Source organism: Macrotis lagotis, chromosome 6 (genome assembly GCF_037893015.1).
Source record: "Macrotis lagotis isolate mMagLag1 chromosome 6, bilby.v1.9.chrom.fasta, whole genome shotgun sequence".
NCBI lineage: Eukaryota > Metazoa > Chordata > Mammalia > Peramelemorphia > Peramelidae > Macrotis > Macrotis lagotis.
In genome coordinates, this window is record NC_133663.1 from 69007777 (window position 1) to 69032390 (window position 24614).

The 24614-nt window shown below is 48.0% G+C and overlaps 3 protein-coding genes across 4 annotated transcripts in view; 2 read left to right on the plus strand and 1 right to left on the minus strand.

Moving 5' to 3' along the window:
- The window catches only part of TMBIM1 (transmembrane BAX inhibitor motif containing 1), a 33564-nt gene extending 18218 nt beyond the window's left edge, over window positions 1-15346 (plus strand). For both annotated transcript variants that reach the window (XM_074191383.1, XM_074191382.1), the window contains exons 2-12: window positions 833-1041; window positions 7030-7130; window positions 7913-7977; window positions 8221-8274; window positions 8763-8813; window positions 9046-9085; window positions 9354-9391; window positions 9651-9738; window positions 10064-10159; window positions 13819-13872; window positions 14270-15346. In XM_074191383.1, the coding sequence (XP_074047484.1) occupies window positions 870-1041; window positions 7030-7130; window positions 7913-7977; window positions 8221-8274; window positions 8763-8813; window positions 9046-9085; window positions 9354-9391; window positions 9651-9738; window positions 10064-10159; window positions 13819-13872; window positions 14270-14416 (906 nt within the window). In that variant the 5' untranslated portion in view covers window positions 833-869 and the 3' untranslated portion in view covers window positions 14417-15346. The remainder of the gene's footprint in view (window positions 1-832; window positions 1042-7029; window positions 7131-7912; window positions 7978-8220; window positions 8275-8762; window positions 8814-9045; window positions 9086-9353; window positions 9392-9650; window positions 9739-10063; window positions 10160-13818; window positions 13873-14269) is intronic.
- Window positions 15347-16086: 740 nt separating this feature from the next.
- AAMP (angio associated migratory cell protein) lies at window positions 16087-19904 on the plus strand. The gene is made up of 9 exons (XM_074191377.1): window positions 16087-16554; window positions 16662-16820; window positions 16903-17307; window positions 17649-17732; window positions 17879-17994; window positions 18270-18373; window positions 18473-18563; window positions 18745-18899; window positions 19396-19904. The coding sequence occupies exons 1-9, from the start codon at window positions 16434-16436 to the stop codon at window positions 19469-19471; spliced, it is 1311 nt and encodes a 436-aa protein (XP_074047478.1). The 5' UTR covers window positions 16087-16433; the 3' UTR covers window positions 19472-19904.
- On the minus strand, window positions 19457-21350 carry GPBAR1 (G protein-coupled bile acid receptor 1). The gene has a single exon (XM_074191381.1). The coding sequence runs from the start codon at window positions 21262-21264 to the stop codon at window positions 20272-20274; it is 993 nt and encodes a 330-aa protein (XP_074047482.1). The 5' UTR covers window positions 21265-21350; the 3' UTR covers window positions 19457-20271.
- Window positions 21351-24614: the final 3264 nt, after the last annotated feature.

The following is a 24614-nucleotide window of genomic DNA, read 5'->3' on the forward strand; positions in this document are numbered from 1 at the left end:
TCTCTCACCTGGTCCCCCTCCTCACCCCCGAAGTCGCTCTTCTTTTCCCTCAGCTGCCACTTCATGTGCCCCCTCTATTCCCTTGTCTCCTGGCCCCTCCCCAACCAGGGCCTCTCCAGCCCTGGGCCTGGAAACTGTTTTCTGGAAGCTACTTCTACTTCTCTTTCTGCCGGGCTAAGAGCCCTGGCCCCACCCCACGCCTGGCTCCCAGCCCTGCCGGTCTCTGCCAGCTGCTGTGGGGGCTGGGCTGACCCCTTCAATGGGCCCCAGCCAGCTCTGGATTCACGGCTTCCCTGGGCCTGAAGAAACTGTGACTTGACTGGCCATTCCCCGGCTTCCAGAAAACCCTGCCCTAAAACTGTGGTGTTAGAAGATGGTTTGGAACTTTCCTAAACAATTTCAGTGACTCCGTAGCTTTCATCTCACACCACTGATGTTCAGGAATTTTCCATGCTTCCCCTAAATCGCTCTTATTGCTATCCTTCCTGCCCAGCTTAAAAAACTACTTGGTACGACGAGGCAGGCCTAGAGAGCTGGTAAGAAAGAAGGAACTGGAGAGAGGGTTGAGGCTAAGGAGAGGATTAGGGCCTAGGGGAGAGACCTGTGGGGACAATGAGAGGAAAGAAGTAGAACACTGAGGCACAGAGTCTATTTTTGTGTGTCTGTCTTTCTGTCTGTCCATCCTGTCTACACAATGAAGAAAAAATTGTGAGAAGGGGTCTGGAATATCTTCCCGTAGGACGCCACTCTAGAGGAAAAATTCAGTGCGGAGAAAAAGACTAGCCAGCTGGGTCTGGATACTGATTTCTTTCATTGTCTCTCTCCATTGTAGGTACAGGAGGCTGAGGCCCCCTCCATCTTGAGCAACTATGTCGCATCCCAGTGCTCCACCTCCTTATGAAGACAGAAACCCCCTTTATCCTCCTCCTCCAGCAGGGGGATATCCTGGGCCTTACCCAGCCTATCCCCAGCCGGGCTTTGGACACCCGGCTGGATATCCTCAGCCTATGCCTCCTGTTCATCCAATGCCTGTGAACTTCGGTAAGCTGATGGGAGAACTGGGTATGGAGACAGTAAATATCTCCATCTGCATTTGGGACTTCCTTCAGACTTTCATCTGTATCGTTATCTTTCTCCTTTTTCTTCTCTTTCCTGTCTTCCTTTGTCTTCTCTTCTTGACTCCTCTCTTCCTCAAGCCTCCTTACTTTCCAGGTTAGAGCTGCGACCTTGTGGGCAGGTACCCCTTCCCATAATCTCTCTCCTCTGCTCAATGTGGGCATCTTTCCACATGTTCTTTGTAAAGATTGCAGCTTCTTTACTTCTAATTAATGTGTGTGTTATATACCTATTATAAGTAAATTAGTAGTCTATAGTTAGTATGTGATAAGATTTGAAAGAAAAACATGAGAAACGCAAGGAGGGGAAAGGATCATGTTTGGGGGGGGCATGGATTCCAAAAAGTGGCAGGGGTCGCCAAGCTGGGTCATGAAGAAAGAGAAAAATTTTGATAGACTGAAAGATGGGTTGAGACCATCCCAGAATGGGATAAGGAAATGAGAAACAGACTAGTTTGTCTAGGACACAGAAGATGTGTAAGGTAATGCAGTCTTCAAAAACCCAGAAAACTTTTCCTTGAAGTCACCTTGTAAAGGACCTTGAATGGCAGGGGTCCTGGTCATATAATTTTTTCCTATTAATTTTCTTGTCAAGAACAAATGCTTGGTCCACCTGCTACATAAATCTGCTTACTTTATGAAGCTTTCTGAGACTGAGCCAAGGAGAGGTGATCTTCAGTTTCCTATAGATGTCACTATACCTTCCCTCAAGACTGTACACAATAATGTACCTGCTTTTGATTTATGTGCAACATATATCAAAGACTGATGTAAAAAACTAGAACTGAAACCTCTGTGGTGGGGTGGACAGGACAGAAAGAACAACATTTAGTAGCAGCTTGATGATTCTCACATATTCTGAGCCTCAGTTTCTTCAACAATAAAACTGGAGTAAGAATTCAATTAAATTTAATAAACATTTATTAAGGCCTTACTCTAAGACACCATGGGTTTGGACAATAAAATTAAAAGGACATTTTCTAAACTTATTGGAATTTGCATTCTTTTTAACTGGCCTAGCTGGGGGTTGTGAGGAGAGACTTTTGTCTAAGTCTCATCTCTTGAAATGAGAGGTACCTATTTTTATTTAAAGTTATCCCCAGGGAAGTTGTTGACTTTTTTCCCAATCCTTCCTCCATGGTTGTTTGTCCTTTGATGCCTGACATGCACATGGATTAGATTTGAGTGAGGGAGTGCTGTGCCTCACTTTCTCCTCCAGAGCCATCTGGGTTCAGTGACCAAATATGAATCAGGATGTCTGGAGATGGCACTGGATGCGAGGCAATCAGGGTTGAATCAGCTTCTTTATACCAGCTAGGGCTGGTATACTACCCACTCTCTCCTCTATTTTTTTTCTCCCACTACCTCCTATTAATATGTATCCTTCATTCTTTTTTTATTTCTTTTTTCTTTTTTTTTATTAAAGATATTATTTGAGTTTTACAATTTTCTCCCAATCTTGCTTCCCTCCCCCCACCCCCACCCCACAGATAGCACTCTGTCAGTCTTTACTTTGTTTCCATGTTGTACCTTGCTCCAAATTGGGTGTGATGAGAGAGAAATCATATCCTTAAAGAGAACAGAATTCTCAGAGGTAACCAGATCATACAATAAGATATCTGTTGTTTTTTTTTTTTTCAAATTAAAGGGAATAGTCCTTGTACTTTGTTCAAACTCCACACCTCCTTATCTGGTGTATCCTTCATTCTTTAAGAAGACCAGGACATCAGATGTGATGCCATGACATGCAGATGAATTGGATTTGAGCAAGGGGGTGTTGTGCTAAGTCATCAGCCTCACTTTCTCCTCCAGAGCCATCTTGGTCCAATGGCCAGATATGAATCGGGCGACTGGAGATGGCCCTGGATGCGAGGCAATTAGGGTTAAGTGACTTGCCCAGGGTCACACAGCTAGTGTCTGAGGTTGGATTCGCACTCCAGTCCTCCTGACTCTATGGTCAGTGCCCTATCCACTCTGCCACCTAGCTGACCCTAATATTCCTTGAGAAATACCTCAGGCATCTCTGGGGTTTCATAATCTTCATCTTTTGAAGATGGATCACTACTTGAATCCAAGTTTCTAGGTTTGAATCGGGGAACCTGTGGTGGTTTTCAAAGCACTGTGCTAAGTTACTAGCTGAGGTTCTATTCTCCCTCTCCCTTCTTCCTTAAAATGGGGAAGGGGCACCCTCTTTCCAGATGATGTACCACTGGGCAAAACAATATGTCTACAGATAATTAGAAACAAAATTGATATAAAGTAAATCCAAAGTGACTACCAGTTTGGCACAGGCAATAGAGAAATGGCAATAGTGAAGAAAACCTAGATTTGAATTCCATCCAAGAAACATTCTGGCTGTGTCTCCCTGGACAATCACTTAACCTATCTGTTCCCCAGTCAGCCCTCCAAAACTGCAGTTTGTGGAGCAGGTGCAGATCTGGTTTGGTAGAAGGAGATTATGCCAATGAAATCAGAGGTTAAGGTTTCAAAAGATTTCTAAATAATTTGAAGAATAAAGCAGCATTAACAGATGGGAGGTGTACTAGACTTGTATCCCAAGGAGATTTTCTTTTTTTAAGGGAAAAGGACTCATTTGAACAAAAATATTTATAGTAGCTCTTTCTGTGGTGGCAAAGAATAACATTAAGGAATAGTCATCAATTAGGGAAGGGCTCAACAAGTTGTGGTACACGATTGTAATGAAATACTATTGTGCTATAAGAAATTATGAGCTGAATGATTTCAAGAAACCTGGTTGTGAACTGAAGCAAAGTGAAGTGAGCAGAATTAAGGAAACATTATAAACCAGAACAGCAATATTGTGTGATGATTAACTGTGAATGACTTCTCAACAATACAATGATCCAAGACATCTAATGCAGATCAAAGCATTCTATTTTGTGCTTTTTTAAAATTGCTTTTTGAATTTTACAATTTTTTTCCCCAATATGGCTTTCCTCCCTCCACCCCCCACAGAAAGGCAGTGTGATAGTCTTTACATTATTTCCATGCTATACATTGATCAAAATTGAATGTGTTAAGAGAGAAATCATAATCTTAAGGAAAAAATAAGATATGAGATAGAAAAATTACATAATAAGATACCTTTTTTAAAAAAAATTAAAGGTTTTTGGTCTTTGTTCAAACTCCACAATTCCCTCTTGGATACAGAAGGTATTCTCTATCGCAGATATCCCAAAATTGTCCCTGATTGTTGCACTGATGGAATGAGCAAATCGATCAAGGTTGATCGTCACCCCCAGGTTGCTGTTAGGGTATACAGTGTTCTTCTGGTTCTGCTCATCTCACTCAGCATCAGTTTATGCAAATCCTTCCAGGCTTCCCTGAATTCCCATCCCTCCTGGTTTCTTATAGAACCATAGTGTTTCATCTCATACACATACCACAATTTGTTCAGGCATTTCCCAATTGATGTACTCAATTTCCAATTCTTTGTCATTACAAACAGGGCTGCTTTGAATATTTTTGTACAAGTTATGTTTTTACCTTTTTTCATGATGATCTATTTTGTGCTTTTTTTAAAAAAACATTCCCCCCTCTATTTTCTATGACTAATACAAAAGTATGTTTTGCATAATTACTTATGCATAACCTATTCAAATTGCTTGCCTTCTCAATGAGGGATTGAAAGGTGGTGAGGGAGATAATTTAGAATTCAAAATTAAAAAAAACTAATGTTAATTGTTTTTTTTATGTGATTGAGAAAAAACAAAGTATTTTTTAAAATATCAACAGGAAAAAACAAGCAAAGGTTATCTGGAAGTCTTTCTTCCCAAACGGAAATGTACTTCAGATGATTGTTGAAGGGAGCTAGGGGTTCTAAGAGCTAAGTGGTGGGGGGGGGGGGAGAAAGAGAATTCTATGCATCGGGGGATAGGACAGATCAGGCAAAGGATGGAGCCAGGAAGAGATGGAATATCCTGTAAGAGGAATAGCAAGTAGGACAATTTGACTGGAATGTTAAGTGCGTGAGGGGAAATAATATGATATTAATCTAGAAAGATACACTGGAGGCTGACTGTGAAGAGTTTTAAATCCCTTACAGAGAAAGTTGGTATCTTTTTTCTCATGGAGGCAATGGGGAGCCACTGCTGCTTCTTGAAGCTTCGTACAGTAGTAGCATAGTTAGAACTATGCTTTGGGAATGTTACTGGAAGCTGTGTGGAGGATGGAATAGAAAGGAAAGAGAAGTCTGAGTGAGAGGGCCTTGAATTAGGGCAGAGGGTTAGAAGGGGATGGATACAAGAGAAATCTGGGCATAGAATTAGCCCTTGGTCTTTAGCCTCAGTGTAACCTAGACTTAACCATACTTTCTTACACAATGTTAATAATAGTCATTCAAGCAAAGTCCAACATTTCTAGAGTGCTTTGAGATTTGTAAAACCTTTTATAGGCATTAATTTGTTTGAGTGCCTCAATCTTGTAAAATAGATTTTGCAGGCACTATTATTCTATTATTTCCATTTCACTGATGAACAAACTTTTGTTCTGACATCTGGTTTGTGGGATTGAAGGAGGTTCAGGAAACAGCAATTTATTTTTTGCCACGTCTTTCTTTGTTTTATTTTTTGTTGTTGTTCTTGGATAATGGAGTTAAGTGACTTTCCTAAGGTCACACAGTAGTTAGTATTAAATGTCTGAAGCTGAATCTGAACTAAGGTGCTCTAGCAATTTATTCTTGGATTGAATTCCATTGCATTCAATGTGTGTGCAGTTTATTCAGGGCCTGAGCTCCAATTTAACTGTCTTGATAAATTAACTTAGAAACTTACTATAGAGCAAAGCACGATAATATTCAGTGCTCATTTGGAATTACCTAACAGGAATCACCATTCATCCAATATGCCATTGTTATAAGTTGGAATTTCCAAATATCTATGAGATATTTTTAATTTGAATCATATCAAAGCCTAGTTCCTAGTTTTTTTTTTTATCAAATCTACACTTAATAAAATTATGACTTGTGATTTTTTTTGTGAGCTCTGCTTTTTATCTGAAAGAGAAATTTATATATCTCTTTTATATGAAAATAGCGTTCATGTTCATATTCCCTTGTGTGGAAAAAATTATTGCTATAGACAAACTATTATTTCCAAATTTTTTGTTTTTTTAATATTTCCAAAATTCATAGAGCCTTTTATAATTCATTTTATGCTGAAACTTAACATTTTACTTTGGGTAGATATATGAAAATAAAGAAGAAAAAATTTTATAATCTACATCTCTGGGACGATCTTGTATATATGATTGTGTTAGGGATGGTTTTGGCATTTGTACTTGATTCGGGTCCTCTGATAGTTATATCTATAGGTTGCTTGCTAATCTACTATTGTCTTTCATACCAACTGGTGGGGAGGAGTGTGTCTGAGTCAATTCATACCATATAATCAGATTCATTTTACCATCTCTGCTTTAAGACCCACTTTTTCCACAAAGCCTTCCTCCGTTTCTCTAACCTGCAGAGATCTTCTCTTTGTCAATCCTTTTACAGCATCAAATGATGACCTCAAAAATTATACTTAAATGGTTAGTTATTTTCTGTATTTTAGATCTATCTCTCCATCTAGATTGTAAGTTCCCCAAAGGGGAAGGCTACCTAATGTGTAAAGTTGGGCAGTGGGCTTTTGTTTTTGTTTTTATTTTGGGGGATCTTGGTTTGAATTACTTGATCCTGAAGCATTCCTAGATCTATCCAGCAATACTTTTTTGCATCAGTGTGTAATGAAAATTTCTGAAGAGATACGGCCGGACTGGAAATGTCCAGGTGTGTAGGAGGTCTCTGACTTCATTAGGTTTTTAATTTGGCTGTAGAGAAAGTTGTGTGGTGGGGAGGACAGAGGATGCTCTGAGCCCGTGTCTCAGCCCTAGATGACTTGAGGAACTGTCCCTACAGGCAGAACTGAAGTCTATGGGGGAGGGGAACCTGCAGCAAGCGATACCTTTGGGACTGGAGATTGGGAAGACAAGAAGGTCCGACACCGCTTCATCCAGAAGGTGAGAAACAAGTCCTCTTTGTGGTCCTGAAGGACTGAAATCAGCATGTGCCCAAGGGAGGAGATCCTTGTTCCTGCTCATTTTCATAAGCTATCATCTTATATATAATTTTTTACTCTTTTTAAAGATTTTATTTATTTTGAGTTTTACAATTTTCCCCCTAATCTTGCTTCCCTTCCCCCACCTCCTACAGAAGGCAATTTGCCAGTCTTTACATTGTTTCCATGGCATATATTGATTCAAATTGAATGTGATGAGAGAAATCATATCCTTAAGGAGAAACATAAAAAGAGATAGCAAGATCAGACAATAAGATAAGTTTTTTTTTCTAAATTAAAGGTAATAGTCTTTGATCTTCAAACTCCACAAACTCTCTCTGGGTACAGATGGTATTCTCCATTGCAGACAGCCCCAAATTTTCCCTGATTGTTGCACTGATGCAATGAGCAAGTCCATCAAGGTTGATCATCACCCTGTGTTGTTGTTACGATATACAATGTTTTTTCTGGTTCTGCTCATCTTGCTCAACCAGATATATAATTTAATAATCTGTTGCTAGCTTGCATCAAAATTCCAGTTCCTTCCTCCCTCCAGATCATCTTCCCCATTTCCTATTTTTTCCATCCTTCTATCAATAATCTAATCTAGGAAAAAAATTTTGGCCTCTCCTGACTTTTTTTAGCCTTTTCCATAGTGAATGTTCTGGGGAAGGTCTTCTGGTCACAGGAGTGATTCCTCCTAAGAAAGAGGGGTGACCCTCTCACCTCTGATCTGTGTTTCAGGTTTATGCCATTATCTCACTGCAATTGTTGACCACCGTTGCCATCATCGCTATTTTTACATTTGTGTGAGTTTTTGAGGTTTCTTATCCACTTCTCTTTAAAAAGTTCTCAAATTTCTGGGAATCTTGGCCTTGAGTAGACCTTCTGTTGGGGAGGGCGGTAGACTGTTTCAGGTAGAGGGAGAAAGTGACTGAGGGTTGGGGACCTGTGAAGAAACCATGAGGGAGGTGGTTGCCTTTGGTCCATTGTCCAGGGCAGGACTATACTAACTTTCTTCCTGGTGCTCTTTCCCTTTCCTCATCATATAGGGATCCTGTTCGCCTCTTTGTGAGGAAGAACGTGGCTGTCTACTATGCTTCCTAGTGAGTGTGTTTTCTTTCCTAGTGGCTTCAAGTTTAAGTTGACTGGTGTGCCCCTTTCTGGTGGTTTATTATCCATCTCCACTACCTGGAGTGCCTTGAGAGTAGTTTTATAAAGTTAGTATTGAGAATCTCATTCTTCAGTTCTGCTGGAAGATGGGAAGATGTGGTCACTCTGTCTCGGAGAAAAGAAGAGCTGGTTCAATGAACAGTTCAGCAGGTCACTGAAAAATGGTCAATAGCCACTTTTGGCATTTCTGCATTGTGCCAATCCTCCCCCCCTCTCCTGTGAGAGAGGTTTTGAATATTTTCTGTTTGGCAGTCTCATTCCTCTTCCCACAAACAGCTCCTCATTTTCTAAATAGCTTCCTACATCTTGGAGCTTTGTGGAACTAGTGAGGGATAACCCATTGTATTAGGGAGTGGGCTGGAGGTGGATAAAAAAAAGTACAAGATGGGAAAAACAGAGTGTACTCACTTTTTTCCTGTAGTGCTGTCTTTCTGGCCACCTACCTGACCCTTGTCTGCTGCCAGGGACCCAGGTAAGTCCTGTGGGTTTGGGGAAAGTATATCTTATACTGTGGGTGGGAGGGTAACATAAGGGTTGCAGAGGGTAGGATTTCTGGAATAGAAGGAGGCCCAAGACAGAAAAGTGGGTACCAAAAATAAACCTTGATTCTACCTTAGGCTTACCCCCCCATGGACTATGGGAAATATGCTTTTACTGGGGAAGCTTGTGCCTGATTCCTGACCCCTTTTCTTTTTCTATTCCAGGCGCCGTTTCCCATGGAATTTCATCTTGTTGACCATCTTTGTAAGTCCAGAGGAAAGGGATGGGGTGGGGTGGGGAGGGGAAGCTGGGAGGGTTGGGCAGGAAGATGAAGGAGAAATGTTGACTTTTGTCCACTGCCCAATGGAGAGGTACTTTGAAGAGAGTCTCTTGTACGTGCCACCACCTTTCTTAGCTACCTCTTTTCACATTACCTGATAATTATGTAGATTTGATGATATGGGGTGGTCATTTTTCTGTCCTTATCCCATGTCTTAGCTGTCTTATTCTTCTCTTGGTCTCTCTCTTTTAGACCCTGGCAATGAGCTTAATGACTGGCTGCATAGCTAGGTATGTATGCAGGGGCAATACTCCAGCCCATTACTCTTGGAAAGAGTGTGGTTGGGAGTGTTAGCTCTAGGGTGTGGAGAAGAGTGTCCAACCCCCCCCCCCCCCCCAACACCGCTGAGCTTCTTCCACTTAACTCTCTTATATAGGAAGTATAACATTTCCAAAATATTTCCTGTTGAATTTTCTTTTTTTTATACTGGCCTGGTGAACTGGGAATGATTTACATGGTTGGGTCAGTCATTTCTCTCTCTTTCTACAGTATGTATAACACGAAAGCAGTCATTTTGGCCATGATTATCACTGCCATTGTCACCATCGCTGTCACCATATTTTGCTTCCAGACCAAGGTGAGGGCACTTCATGCTTATCACTCAGCCTCCAAGATGCCCGTTTCCTAGAGTACATTCACTCCATTCCCCAAACTGCAGATGTTGGAGAGAGTTAAGAACTGGGGATACAAGGGGATCCCATTTCTCTGTAGTCTTAAGATTTCTCCCCTCCCCTTCCCTTTCCTAAAACTCCAACCACTTAGCTTCTTCATGTAAAATGGTCCATCCCTATGTGATACACTGACATTTCTCATTCTGGTACAGAAAGACTGAGGTGGTATTTCTGTGAATTCATGGCCAGGTAGACATTTAACAGCTTCCTTCTTTCTCCTTCCTTTGGCAGGTGGACTTCACATCATGTGCAGGGCTGTTCTGTGTGCTTGGGATTGTGTTGACAGTGACTGGGATTATCACTGCCATTGTGCTGTCTTTCAAATATGTGAGTGTAATATCTTCCCTCCCCAAGAGCTAAGGATCCCTGAAGCCCCCCAGAACAGGCCTTAGGCATGGATGGAGTTTGTTGAGAATTTCTAATTTTATAAATAATCTGGAAGTTTGTATAATTGACATTGGCAACCAATGGAACCTGTCCAATTAGAGGAGAGTCAGGAATCAAACAGAAGTTTAATTTCAAAGTGAGGAAAATGCTTGCAAGCTCCTGAGGAGCTAGGGCAGGGGTAGGGCTTATAAAGTCTGAAAACTATAAAACTATAAAAACCCAACACAATAATTTTTTTTCTTTCATTTATTTTTTCCAAGTACATGCAAAGATAGTTTTCAGCATTCATCCTTTTGCAAGCTTTTGAATTCTACATTTTTTCTATCGCCCTCCCTTCCCTTCCTTTCCCCCTTGGCAACAATCTGATATAGTTGTTCGTGTATAATTATAACTCAATCATTCTTAAGTCTTGAATAAACAGTTTCCACATTTGGCATCTCTTAGGACAGGCGCTCTTGGGTCCTGTGGAAATAGTCCCAAGTTCTTAGAATCCTTGAGCCTTGTGATTGTTCAGCGGGGTACAAAACCAGAGGTAGGGTGGTGGGCACTAGTTTGATTCACTTACCAGTAACAAGCACTGGAATTGTTAGAATGTCAGGAGGTTTGATTGTTCACTTTTTGCTGCAGCATGTCAGCTGCTTTTGGTCCCTGGGAAATTGGGAAATTAGTAATATGAAAATCATAAATCCCTCAGAGAACACCTGGTGCTGGTCAAAGCAATACCTTTTGTCAGAGGGTGAGTACAGAGAATTGTTGTTATGCCAAGCTTAGGGTACAGTCTTCTTGCCAGGCCTTAGCTCTGGAAAACAAGGTGTCTCCTAATACCTTGACAGTATGTTGCTTGCCTTTTTTTTTTCTGGTTTTTTGCAAGGTATTGGGGTTAAGTGACTTGTCCAAGGTCATATAGCTAAGTAAATTAAGTGACTGAGGCCAAATTTTAATTTAGCTCCTCTTGATTCCAGGGCCAGTGCTCTATCCACTGTGCCACCTATCTGCCCCAATATTGCTTGCACCGGAAGGAGAGAATTCAAAACTCAGATTTTTAAAAAAGATAGTTAAAAATAAATAAAAAAAATCTGTTTAAAAAAACCTGAGTTTTAGGAAGGCATCCCTCAACCTGAGCATTCTTCATAGGTCTGCAATTATTTCTCATTTTTTTTTAAATTTCATTTTCTTAAGTTAAAAAAGTCATGTGGGCAGCAAAAATAAGAGGATTCAAAGCAATGGATTTGCATTTCAGGAAAACCAAATATTTATTATTTGAACACACTGAATTTCAGAAAAATTTGTCTATTTATTATTTGAACACATTGCATTCAAAAACTGGCCTTTTTTTCCCCTTTGCTTCCCTGTAGGTTTTCTTCTGTTGTCTGCTATGCACCATTTACTTTATTCTTCCCCCTCCCCCTACAATTTAGCATGGGTATATATGTGTCCATATACCCACACATGTATTCACATATATGCATACTCATAGATTCACATACACATACATATTCATATATATCTGGATTGTGTGTTGCTCATTTTTCTAGCATTTCCTCAAAGCAGTCGCTTTTCCTCATTACTTTACTTTTACTCACTACTTTAATCTCCTATTCCTTGGCCCTATTGACCTAAGAATCCCTCCCTTCACCCTTCTATCCCAATCCCTTACCCTCTTAGTACCCTCCCCATCCCCTCCTGTTTTTCTGAATTTAAAATTTTCCCACACACACACACAGGTGTGTGTGTGTGTGTGTGTGTGTGTGTGTGTGTGTGTGTGTTTTACTCCCTCTTTAACCCTTTCCTGATGAGAGTAGGTTCCCAGGGCTACCAGCTATCCTTTCCCATCTAATTCCTCTGTATCAATTCTTCTTACACCTCATTTGTATAACTCCTTTTTAAAAAATACCTTTTCCTATAACATTTTACTTTTAAGAATCCCATCCTATTAAGCTCTATCCCAATCTTTTCTTCAAACTACCCAATTACGCATGACAATCTCGGACATGTGGTTTACATAATGATTTGTCCATATTGAGTCCCTTGTAATTGGTCTTTGATGTTTATATTTTTCTTGATTTTTAAATGTCAAATTTTCTGTTAAGTTCAGGTCTTTTTGGAACAAAATCTTGAAGGTCTGGCAGTTCATTGAATGTCCATTTTTTATTTTGTCCAGGATTATACTTAACTTTTTGCTGTGTATTTTCAGCCACAACACCAGTTCCTTTGCTCTTTGATATGTAGAATTCCATGACTTTTTAATATAGCTGCCATAATTTCTTGGAAGATATTACTAGAGGTTTATTCCTTTAGACTTAAGACAGCATCTTAGTTTTAAAAAAATACAAATGGGAAATTAAATTTTATCAGTAATGCCATAATGGGAAATAATTTGGGTTAGAGCTGAGTTAACTGAGACAAGATGTTGGATTGTGATGAACCTGGGAAAGAAGGCCAGAGCCTTGGGAAGTCAGACTTGGGCTGGAGGACCCTAAGCTGGCAGGGTGCTGAGAGCATGGGGCTAATAGGAGGAAGGGCATTTCAAGAGAAATGGGACTCTGAGAGATGTTATGCTAATGAGGCATTCTGCATCACTGAGTTTGAAATGATTGGAAAAAGACATCTCCCTTAGGGAGAAGTAAGACCCTTTCTCTTGAGATTTGTGTGCTTAGACTCCTGACCTAATCGTGCTCAGAGTACTGGGGTGTGACTGGGTTGGGGACAAGACTGCCTTATATTAACCTCCTTAGATAGTGTGATGTTCTAGCTAGGAAGATCCCTGCTTTGAGTGTGTGTGTGGGGGGTGTAGTTAAGACAATAGCTTCCCTCCTCAGCTAAAAGCTTGGCTAGTATACGTTCCTTGGCTAAACTTGTGGCCTGGATGCTGGATCCCATGGATTTCCTTCTCCTAATTATCCTGGGATGGGCTGTTTGGTTTTTCATCCTTATTGTTCATAGCATCTATTAATATTTTTTAATTGAAATTTGATTTTATTCTAACAATTACTTGAATGGTAGTTTTTCCGCATTCATCCATTTGCAGATTTAGGAAGTTCCATGGTTTTATACCATCCTTCCTTTCCTCCCTGTTCCCCATGGTGGCTAACAGTCTGATAAAAATTTTACATTTACATTGATTTTTTGTGAAAGAGGAATTAGAACTAAGTGGAAAGGGAAAAAAAAAGGAAAACAAGTTTTTAAAAAGTGAACATAGTATGCATTCAGGCTCTGTGGTATTTTTTCTAGATGTCGATGGCATTGTTCCATAGCAGGTCTTTCAGGTTGTCCTTGATCTCTGAACTACTGAGAGGAGCTGCATCCATCATAAGTTGAATCATGTCACAATATTGTTAATGTGTACAGTGTTCTTAGTTCCACAGCATCTATTATTAAAGCTGGAAAGTCCAGCTTGAAACAACTGAGATCTTGACCCTTCCTTAGCTCTCAGTCCCAGGGTTCATGTAAAATTAATGAAACATCTCAGACACAAACCCAGCTTCTTCCCCATTTATAGAGGACTGTGATTTGGTGACTGGTGGCAGGAGCCAGGCTTTTCAGGCTCCCATCTCCCCCCAGACCTGCCCACCCTTAACTCTTACCTTTTGCTTCTACAGATATACTGGCTCCATATGCTGTATGCTGCTCTTGGTGCTATTGCTTTCACTCTGGTGAGTAGCCTTCCCCTTCTTCCTCTCAAGCCCCCCAGGACCCAGACTAAGAGGTCTGCTTTATTTTGCTTCTCCCATCCTTGAGGTTGTACCCAACTCCTAAGAACCTCTTTCCTCTTTGTCTTGGCCTCTAAGAATCATCAGCTTTCTTCCAAGGCTCTGTCCAGACACCATCCCCTCCCTCAAGCCTTTCCTCATTCCTAGTCCCAAATTGCTTTGTGTCATTTTTCTCAACAGAATGTAAAGCTTTTTTCCAAAGAAAGGGCTGTGGTGTTTCTATCTCTTTGCCTGGGAAACAGGAGACACTTGTGGCTGGGGAAGAGGCTCCCTTTCCCTATAGGGTGGGGGGTCATGAGAAGGGACAAGAGGGTCCTCATTATTGCTCTCTTCGTTGCAGTTTTTGGCGTATGACACACAACTGGTCTTAGGGAACAGGAAGCACACCATCAGCCCAGAGGAATATATCACAGGTGCCCTGCAGATCTACACGGATATCATCTACATCTTTACCTTTGTGCTGCAGCTTCTGGGGGATCACAACTAAGGGGGCCTCCCTTCTACCCCATGCTCCTTTCCTTTCTCTCTTTCTCAGTCACTACCCATGCCCCTTTTCTCTCAGTAACTTCCACAGGAAAGGTTTCACTTATTGCCTAAGATCTGGGGGGAAGGGGAGGGGTAAGTCCTGGACTGGGGAAGCCAGAGAAGGACTTGTTCTCTTCTGACTCATCAAGGTTGAATCCAAGGTTTCTGCTCCTTTTTGTACCACCACCCTATCAGGGGTGTGCGTTGAGACGAGCATTCTCTCAGTAACTAAAGGGAAACGAGGTGCAGAGATGACCGAGGAGATGTGATGTCTATTCTCTTCAGGGGATTCCATACTGAGCTGCTATCTAGAATGCCCTTCCTTTCTGGCATTTCCCCCTGCAGGACTGGTGAATGGGGTCAGGGCCTACTCTCTCTTGCACTAGACTTCCCAAATTCTCTTCAAACAGTCCTTCCCCCTCCCCTTTGTACAGAAACGATCCAGTGATGTATATGTAACTGTTTGTTGGGGGTTGGGCGCACTACATACCGGTGCCCAGCCCCGGCTGAAGCCCTGACCCGTGCCTGAGGCCGGAGGGTGAAGTTCTGTCTCTACCCCTCTATATCTGGCTGCCCCCACGTTTGGCCATTGGAGGAGATTAATTCCTTCTTTGACCCTCATGTCTGGAGGCCTGGACTTGCAGGAAGGGGTTGCTGGCAGAACAGGCTGCCTCCCCCTCCTTGGCCGGGCCCGCCCCCTGGGTACGGGGTGGCCCTACTTCTGGGGCCCGGCCCTTTGCCCACGCCAGGCTCCCCCACCCTCCTTCACTCCAGAGGCGGGCGAGCGGCCTCGCTTCGACACCAAGTGCCTTCGGGGCGCCGGAGCCGGGCAGGGGGCACCAGGTATAACGGAAAATTTAATAAAATTCTATGTTTGAACACAGCGCCGCTTCCGGGTCTTTCTGGGGCGGGGGGGGGGCGCGCAGGCGCAGAGGCGGCGGCCCCGCCCCCAGCGGCGGCCCCGCCCCCAGCCACGGCCTTCACGGGGCCCCTCCCGGCCCCGCTGCCGCCGCCTCGGCCCGCCGGAACCTCTGCGTCTCGTAGTGGCCGCGCGTGGCCGCCCGCATGTTCTGCAGGGCCTTCATCTGCTTCTGCCGGTTCTTGTCCACCTGCCGCTTGGTGAAGAGGAAGAGGAGGATGCCGCCGGGGAAGCCCAGGGCCCTGCGGGGAGCACAGCGCGGGGCGGCCGAGGCCCCGCCCCCGCCGTCACCGCGCAGGCGCCGCCCCGCCCCCGCCATCACCGCGCAGGCGCCGCCCCGCCCCGCCGTCACCGCGCAGGCGCCCTCCCACCTCCGCCGACGTCACCAAGCATACGTCCCCCCGCCCCGCCCCCAGAGCGCACGTCACGGCTCGGCCCCCCCTATCTTTGATAACCCGGGAAATAAAATGATAAAGACCCGCGGCGCGGCCACTCACCACGCCAGCCCCACCGCCTTCATGGGGTTCTTGGCCTTCTTCCGGGGGATGTACTCCAGGCCGGGGGGCCAGGGCCCGGGCTCGGGGCCGGCGTGGCGGCGGCGCTGCGGCCGGGGCGCCGAGGCTCGGCCCGGGAACGCTGCGGAGGGAGGGAGGGAGGGCCGGGGTGAGCGGGGCCGCAGGGAGGGAGCGCCGCCCCGGGTCCCGGGCCTGGGGGTGGGGAGGAGAGGGGACGCGGCTTACCCCCGCGCCCCAGGGCGCCCCTCCACCACGGGCCCTTCAGGCAGCCCACGACCGTCGCCGCCATGTTCCGAGTCCCGGAGCGCCGCCCCGCGGCCCGCCGGGAGTCGTAGTCCGGGCCCTGCCGAGGGCCGGAGGCCCGCGCCTCCCAGAAGTCCCCGCGCGGCAGCCCCGCGAGAACTACCGTCCCCAGAAGCCCCGGGCGGCGCGCGGGGGGCGGAGCCTCCCTTCGACCCCGCCGCCGATTGGCCGCCGCGCCGGCCGGGCCCCCTCCTTCCGCGGCTGGCGAGGTCTCGGCGTCGGGGCCCTGGTGTGGCGGCCTCATGGAGCCCGAGCCCGACCCCGGGCCCGAGGACGGGGCGGCCTCCCCCGAGTCCCTGCACTTCCACGGCGACGAGGAGATCATCGAGGTGGTGGAGCTGGGCTCCGGGCCCCCGGACCCCGGTGAGAGGCGCGACCTTTGACCGAGCCCCGGTGCTCCGCGGCCCCCCCGGGGTGGGGGAGGGGTCGCCCCTTGGGCCGGGCCTCAGCCCCCGCTCTCCCCCCCACAGATGAGCTGGCGCAGGAGATGGAGGGAGTAGACTTCGAGGAGGAGGAGGAGGAGGAGGAGGAGGAGGAGGAGGAGGAGGAGCCCGAGGGGGAGGGGGCCGAGGCCTGGGGGGGCGCGGACGGCCCCGACGACAGCGAGGTGACCTTCGCGCAGCACTCAGGTAGCGGGGTGGGGGCGGGGCGGCGGGGCGGGGCGGGGGCGGGGCCGGCCGGCCGCCCCGCCCACCGCCCCGCCCCCCGCAGCCTCCGTGTTCTGCGTGGGCCTGGACCCCCGCACCAACGCGCTGGCCGTGACGGGCGGCGAGGACGACAAGGCCTTCGTGTGGCGCCTGAGCGACGGCGAGCCGCTGCTGGAGTGCCGCGGCCACAAGGACTCCGTCACCTGCGCCGGCTTCAGCCACGACTCGGCCCTGGTGGCCACGGGCGACATGAGCGGCCTCATCAAGGCCTGGCGCCTGGACACGCGGCAGGAGGTGTGGTCCTTCGAGGCGGGCGACCTGGAGTGGATGGAGTGGCACCCCCGCGCCCCCGTCCTCCTGGCGGGCACGGCCGACGGCAACACCTGGATGTGGAAGGTCCCCGGCGGCGACTGCAAGACCTTCCAGGGGCCCAGCTGCCCGGCCACCTGCGGCCGGGTGCTGCCCGACGGTGAGAGCCCTCTCCCCGGAGCCGGGGGCCGGCTCTGAGCCGCAAAGCGCCGGCGTTCCCTCAAGTGGGCCGATAAGAATACTCGTGCGGCCCAGGCAGCCCTTCCAAGGATTTAATGAACAGGCTAGGATGCTCCTAAGGAGCAAAGGACAGCCCCGGTCGCCGTCCCGCTCCTCTCCCCAATCTCCCTTCAGAACGCGAAGCTCCCAGTTTGTCCCCCCTTTAGTCTCCCTCCTCCGGGGCCTACTCCCTCATGGGGCCCCGCACCCTCTCGTCCTTCCCTTGAGCGTCTGAGAGCCCTTTTTCTTCTTTTTCTGTCGGTTTCGTCCGTGGGGCACCAGGGAGAAAAGCCGTGGTCGGCTATGAGGATGGCACGGTCCGGATCTGGGACCTGAAGCAGGCTAGCCCCGTCCACGTGCTCAAAGGTACGGGAACGCCGAGTGCTCTTAGCGGGGCTGGAGGGGGAAGCACAAAGCTGCCCGGTCTGAAGAAAGCGGCCGTGGGGCTGTGGGGGAGGTTGGGGAAGAGGCAGGGCCTTCCTGGCCTCATTCTTTGTTTCTCTGTGCTCCAGGAGCTGAAGGTCACCAGGGCCCACTGACATGTGTGGCCACCAATCTGGATGGGAGCCTCATTCTCACCGGTTCTGTGGACTGTCAGGCCAAGCTGGTCAGCACCGCCACTGGCAAGGTACCCAAAGATCCCTCGTTACCTTCAGCCCGATGCACCCCAGATGCTACCCTGGTTCCGTGTCACCAAGTCATCCTTGGCCTGTCTTCTCCACGCTCTCTTTCCCCAGGCCCAGGATCATAGGCTCATCAAGTGAGAGCTTCAAGGAACCATAGAGATCCTCTAACCCAACTCCCTCATTTGACTGTTGAGGAAATTAAGGCCCAGCTCTCGGGAAGGATGTGGCCAAGGTTTTCTGTCTCCTGACTGACTCTGATATCTTCTCTTTTCTTTAGGTGGTTGCTGTTTTCAGACCAGAGACTGTGGGTTCACAGTCTAACCCTGGGGAGGATGAAGAAAGCGAATCCAACTCAGTGGAGTCCTTGGGCTTTTGCAATGTGTGAGTCCCAGACTAGAGTCAGGGAGGTGATGGGATGTGACGGTAGCAGAGTGGAGAGGGAGAGGCTGCACTTGTGCTGACGCTGCTCCCTTTGTCCAGGATGCCGCTGGCTGCTGTTGGCTACCTTGATGGGACCTTGGCCATTTATGACCTGTCTACACAGAGTCTGAGACACCGGTGCCAGCACCAGGTGAGGCGGCCCTGGGAGTCAGTTCTCCCTAAGTGCTGGTGGGGGGAGGTTAGCTTTTAACTCCTGTAGGAGCTTCCTCCTCCTCTCCCCTTCCCTTTGGTCTCTTGTTCTTCCCGTGAAGACAAGGTAACGGCCCCACTGTCTGAACTGTGCCTCCCCATCCTCTGCTCTCTCTCTGCAGTCCGGCATCGTACAGCTGCTGTGGGAGGAGGGGGCGGCCGTGGTGTACACCTGCAGCCTCGATGGAGCCGTCCGGCTCTGGGATGCGCGTACTGGGCGCTTGCTTAGTGACTACCGGGGCCACACTGCTGAGATCCTGGACTTTGCTCTCAGCAAGTGAGTGGGTGTAGGGAGAGGGGGTCCTTGGGTGGCTTGAGAGAGAAGAGGAGCACGATCCATGAAGGAAGCCCGTATCCTGTGGGACAGATCCCAGGGACACCAAGAAAAGCAGCTAGGCAGCAAGGTGAAATAGTGCCCTGGAGTCAGGAGTACTTGAGTTCAAACTCAGCCTCAGAGTGTGTGGCCTTGGGCAAGCCACTTAACCCCATCTGCCTTTTGAAAAAACTCAAAGGCAAACAGGAGAAACTGCCCTGCCCTCAGGAAAGCTCACAGCCCAATGAAGAAGCCACACACCAAGAGCTCTGTAGAAACAAGGAATAGAGGAGACAGGGAACGGAGAGCGGCGCTGACTCTAAGGGAGCCCAGGGGAGGTGGGCACTGGAAGGGAGCCAGGGAGGTTGGTGGGAGGTTAGAGAAGAGGGAGAAGAGCTGGGAGCAGCCACTGCTCTGTGTGGGTCCCCCCCCACTCCTCCTTTGTTTTCTTTCTCGACAGAGATGCCTCCCTGGTGGTGACCACATCTGGAGACCACAAAGCCAAAGTGTTCTGTGTCCAGAGACCCGACCGTTAGAGGAGGCTCCTGACTCTGGGCTCTTGTTTTCTAGGGAGAGGGGGAGATGGAGGGGGGCTGGCTCCCCCCCACCCAGGGGCTGCCAGGGAGTTCTACCTCCTGACTTCATCTCTTCAAAGCTGTTGCCTCCCACCTTTCTTCACATAGACACTGCCCCCCCTCTTTCTCCTGTTGACCTTTCAGAGGGACGTTCAGCTCTGCTCTGCTCACCTTCCACTTGTGGTGTTTCTTGGGTCTCTGATTCATTTGACGGTTGTGGGAGATGAGGAGTGGGTTGTTAGAAGATTTTTCCTCCTCCCTTCCCCCCCCTCCCAAGGCCCTTTAGGACCTTGAGATGTGGGGGGCAGGGGGTGAAGGGAGAGGAGTTATGATTACAGAGGTTTTAAAAAATGTAAATAAAATATGATTCCCAGAACTGTTGTCCATGGGGGGAGCACTGGGGTGACGGGTGGGATCTAGGCCCTTGCCTGGTGGTAACAAGAGCCAGCAGGAACAGCATCATACCTCTTCTGAGGGTTGATGTCTCCACCCATGACCTTCCTGGGGATCTCCTGAGTCACTCAGCTTGGACAGTCCATCGTCATGAACTTGGACAATGAATTCTATTCTTTGTGGCAGTTCAGCAGATAACTCTATGGGTGGGCAGGTGGGTGGGTAGCTACCCATGCAGGAGCTCTTGGAAGGCTATCTTGAGGAGGAAGGAGGGGTCTTGGGAGTCAAATGCAGGAGGCAGTGGGGAGACTCCCCTTGGAGGGGGAAATAGAGACCTGTCACTGGAGCCCAGCAACAGGGTCTTTGACTCAGTCCCCATCCCTGCACATGGTGCCATCATGGTATGTGGCTCTAGGGTCAGGTGGGGACTGGCGAGAGGTGGCTGTTCTCTGAAGTGACCCCCAGCATCTCTGCACGACTCCCCTCCAAGGAGCTGTGTATCTCCGATCCCCAAGTCCCATGGCTACGGGCACAATAGCAGCGCTGGCACTTCCCAGAGAATTGAGGGCTAAGAGGGTGCCAGGGCCCAGGGGGGGTCGCTGCTCAAATGCCAACACAGAGAGGAGGAGGGCCACAACATATGGGCCCCAGCACAGACCAAAGAGCAGGGTGGCTCCTGCCTGGGCCCTTGCCTGGCGCCAGACCAGGGCCCGTGCCAATGCAGAAGGGGCACCACGGCACACCGCCCTCTCCAGCCGGCAGATATCCTTGAGCTGGTGCCGGGCGGTGACCAGCACCCGGATAGAGAGGAAGGCAGCAGCTACTACTGAGGGTAAGAGAAGGCCATAAACTTCGATGTAGAGGTAAGGAGCAGGGAAGATGGCTTGGGATGTACAGTTGGTACCAGGGGTCCAGTGGTTCCAGCCAAAGGCTGGCAGGCTGGCAAGCAGCAGAGGGGCAGTCCATGCCACCAGTAGGGCCCAGCGGGTTCCTCGGGGAGGGCGGAGGGGCTTCAGAATGGCCAGATAGCGTTCACCATGCACCAGGAGGAGGTTGGCAAGCAGAGAGAGGAAGGAGAAGTTGGGGGCAAGGTGGAGGAGAAGGCAGGGCCAGTAACCATGCCTACTCTCACCCCAGAGCCCAGGCAGGGTGGGTAGAGCCAGTCCCGTGAGCAGTCCAGCCATCAGCAGGCTTAGGAAGAAGCAGCCGGCAGGGGGGCTTCGGAGGTGGCGGTCTCTGGCGATACCCACGGCCAGGAGCAGGTTGGCACCAACAATGAGGCCCGCTAGGGTGAGGGAGAACCAGAGCCCAACTTGGGGCATGGGGCCTGGGTCCTCCCTTGTGATGTTAGGGGTCCTCATGGTGCTCAGGCCTGGGAGACCTTGAGGCAGCAGCTACAGTTCCTAGGGAGAAGGGAAAGACCACAGATTAGATGTGAGGCAGGACACTAATTCTGCTGCGGGGGGCGCATTCCTGAACCAAGTCACCGATCCTCTAACCATTTCCTCTATTCTTTTGCTGCCCATTTTCTCTCTCTTTAGTGTCCTTTCTTTGCTGCCCATTTTATTTTCTATTTCTTTGCTGCCCATTTTCTCCATTCCTTTGCCCATTTTCTCTTTTGTGTCCTTTATTCCTTTGCTGCCCATTTTCTCCATTCCTTTGCCCATTTTCTCTTTCTTTAGTGTCCTTTCTCTATTCCTTTACTACACATTTTCTCCATTCCTTTACCCATTTTCTCTCTTTAGTGCCCTTTCTCTATTTTGCTGCCCATTTTCTCCATTCCTTTACCCATTTTCTCGTTCTTTTGTGTCCTTTACTACACATTTTCTCCATTCCTTTACCCATTTTCTCTTTTGTGTCCTTTTTTCCATTCCTTTACTGCCCATTTTCTCCATTCCTTTGCCCATTTTCTCTCTTTAATGTCCTTTTTCTATTCCTTTGCTGCCTATTTTCTCCATTCCTTTGCCCATTTTCTCTTTTTAATGTCCTTTCCCTATTCCTTTGCTGTCCATTTTCTCTATTCCTTTGCTGCACATCAGGATAACTTCTGAGCCAGAAGAGGGCCTTGGCACTATGGTAATGACTAGGAAAATCAAGAAGGGACTGATAAGAAGGAGGGCTGGGGCTGTCCCTGGCACCCTCCCTTCCTTGCTCCCCACACTCCCAATGTGTCACAGATCATTGAGCAGCCTCCGGGTCGGACTTCCAGCCCATAAACCTGGCTCCGCAATGTACTAGCAACAGGAACAACACTGGGCAGTCCCTGGGGAAGTGGGGGCCTGAAGGGGGGAGAGGGAAGAGGAGCAGCCACATAGTTTCTGGGAGGAGACCTCAGGGTGGGAGGGGACCCTCCTGGTGTAGCCTGGCATCTCCATCTGGACCAGGTGTGGGTGAGCAGGGAAGACAAGCGACCTAGATCTCAGCTCGGTGGTGTCTGACCACATGGACGCCTCTTTCTGGCCCTCACTTCCTCCTGCTTCTCCCTGATTCCATCTCATGGGCTTCCTTCAGATGATCTGACCTCATCCTGGGAAAGCAAGGACCTTGCTTGTCATCCCTGGCTTTGGTCAGGACCAAGAGTTCCCAGCTTCTGTCAATAGAGGGTAACTGTGTTGCTGGGATTGAAGTCAATAAAACTAGAGTTTCTATACTCCCCTCATTTCCTTTCTAAAATGGTCCCCCCCCCCAAGTCCATCAGAGCCAAGGCTCAGGCTGACCATTGCCCTTCTCCCCAGCCTGGGCTCAGTCTCCTTCCCACAGCTCAAGGGTCCCCTGTTTCCTCTCCAGGGTTTTCCCTGCTCATGTCAGGGAGAGCCAGTCTGGCTTCGGGGTTGCGGCTAGGGTTACCCACTGTCCTGGAGATGGGAGGGAAAGCCACCAGCTGCTTTGAGAACCAAGCACTGGGCTGCCCCTCTCTGCCCTGCTTCTGATCTGGTTTCTCTCCTCTTCATTAAAGTTTTCCCCAATAACCACCCTTTGCCTCCGTCCCCCTAAAGCAGCCAACAGGCTGGAGGTTCATGTACTCTACAGAAGAAAAGGATCTGAGTTCAAACCTCAATTCACAGATAAGGGAACTGAAAAAGGGGAATCAGTTTGTTCAGATAGCAGAACTGGGATTTAAACTCTGTTCCAGCCCGAGAGCATGGGTTCTCCAGATAGCGCTCTGTGACTGGGTTGGAAGTGATGGGGAGGGTGATGGGAGCTCTTCTTGGCTCTGCCAAGGCTCTGATTTGGGCTCTTGGGGAAGGGAAACCTTTACTCACAAGTCTCGGCCAACTGAAGTCTTGAGTCCTGTTCTCCGGGTCCCAGGACGCTGTCCTGGGCTCCATCTGACTGGTGGTGCCCGCCTGCCCACCAGGACCCAGGCTCTGGGCTCTGCTCAGCTGCCTCCAGGGCCCCCACCATGGAAGGAGGGAGGGAGGGAAGGGAAGGTCCGCCCTTGGGAGGCGGGATGGAGGGGTGGCTTCAAGGGAGGAGGTGGAGGAGGCAAGGAGCAGGATCTAGCATCTGGCTCACCCTTGGGGATGAGGGACGATGGTTGTTGATAGCTGTCCCATCCCAGGCACCCCGCCTTTCTCAGTGACCTCATGTAGCCATTAGCTCTGGCTACCCCAATTCCCAGTACTCTTTCCTGTAGCACCTCAGACTTGGACCTTTCTCACCCGAGCTTAAAGTATGAAATTCTGTTTTTGACAAATGAATGTTTAATTAAACAACTCTAATTTCAGTTAGGGAAAGACAATGGTTTAATGTGTTAACTCTTTTCACCTCCTCCTTCTGCCCCAATACATTTATTTGTTAGTATCAATATTTTTTTAGGTTTTTTTTTTTTGCAAGGCAAATGGGGTTAAGTGGCTCGCCCAAAGCCACACAGCTAATTAAGTGTCCGATGCTGGATTTGAACTCAGGTCCCCCTGACTCCAGGGCCGATGCTCTATCCGCTGTGCCACCTAGCCGCCCCATCAATATCTTTTTTTAAATTGTTTTTATTTTTCCAACTACAAGCAATGACAGTTTCCATTTTTTGCAAAGTTTTGAGTTTTACATTTTTCTCCCTCCCCTGGACAAAAAACAATCTAATACAGGTTTTTGTATCAATATCTTAATTCAAAAGAGTGATGTGGGGAAGTTATTTTTGGAGTAGGGACTCCTTTCCTGCCTCCCTTCTCCACCCCCAATCCCATATCAATTGGACCTGTTCAAATTTTGATGTTGCTGTCCATTAGCAATCACCTTGGGTACATCATGTAAGTAGTCAGAGGAACTATGATAAAATCTCAATAGTAGTTTACTTAATCCTTGTGGGAATTCAAATCCAAGTAAGGCCGACCCTTAAGGAAATTACACTGAACAGAAGACAATATATAGAGTTAGTTGTTCAGTCATTTTCAGATGTGCCCAAGTCTCCGTGACCCATTTGGGTTTTGGGTTTTTTTTGGCAATGATACTTTGATTTGATATTCCCCTCTCCAGTTCATTTTATTGATAAGGAAATGGAGGTAGACAGGGTTAAGTGACTTACCCAGGGTCATACAGCTAGTAAGTGTCAGAGGTCATATATACCTAGAGAGGTGCTGGGAAATAATGGGTGGTGGGGAGAAAGGGTAATCCAGTGGGAGCAATACCTGGGTCGGAAGGAGGAATCGCAGAATCCAGTGAACAGTGATATAAAAAAGGGTAGCTGGGCACCGTAGTAGATAGTCAGGAGGAC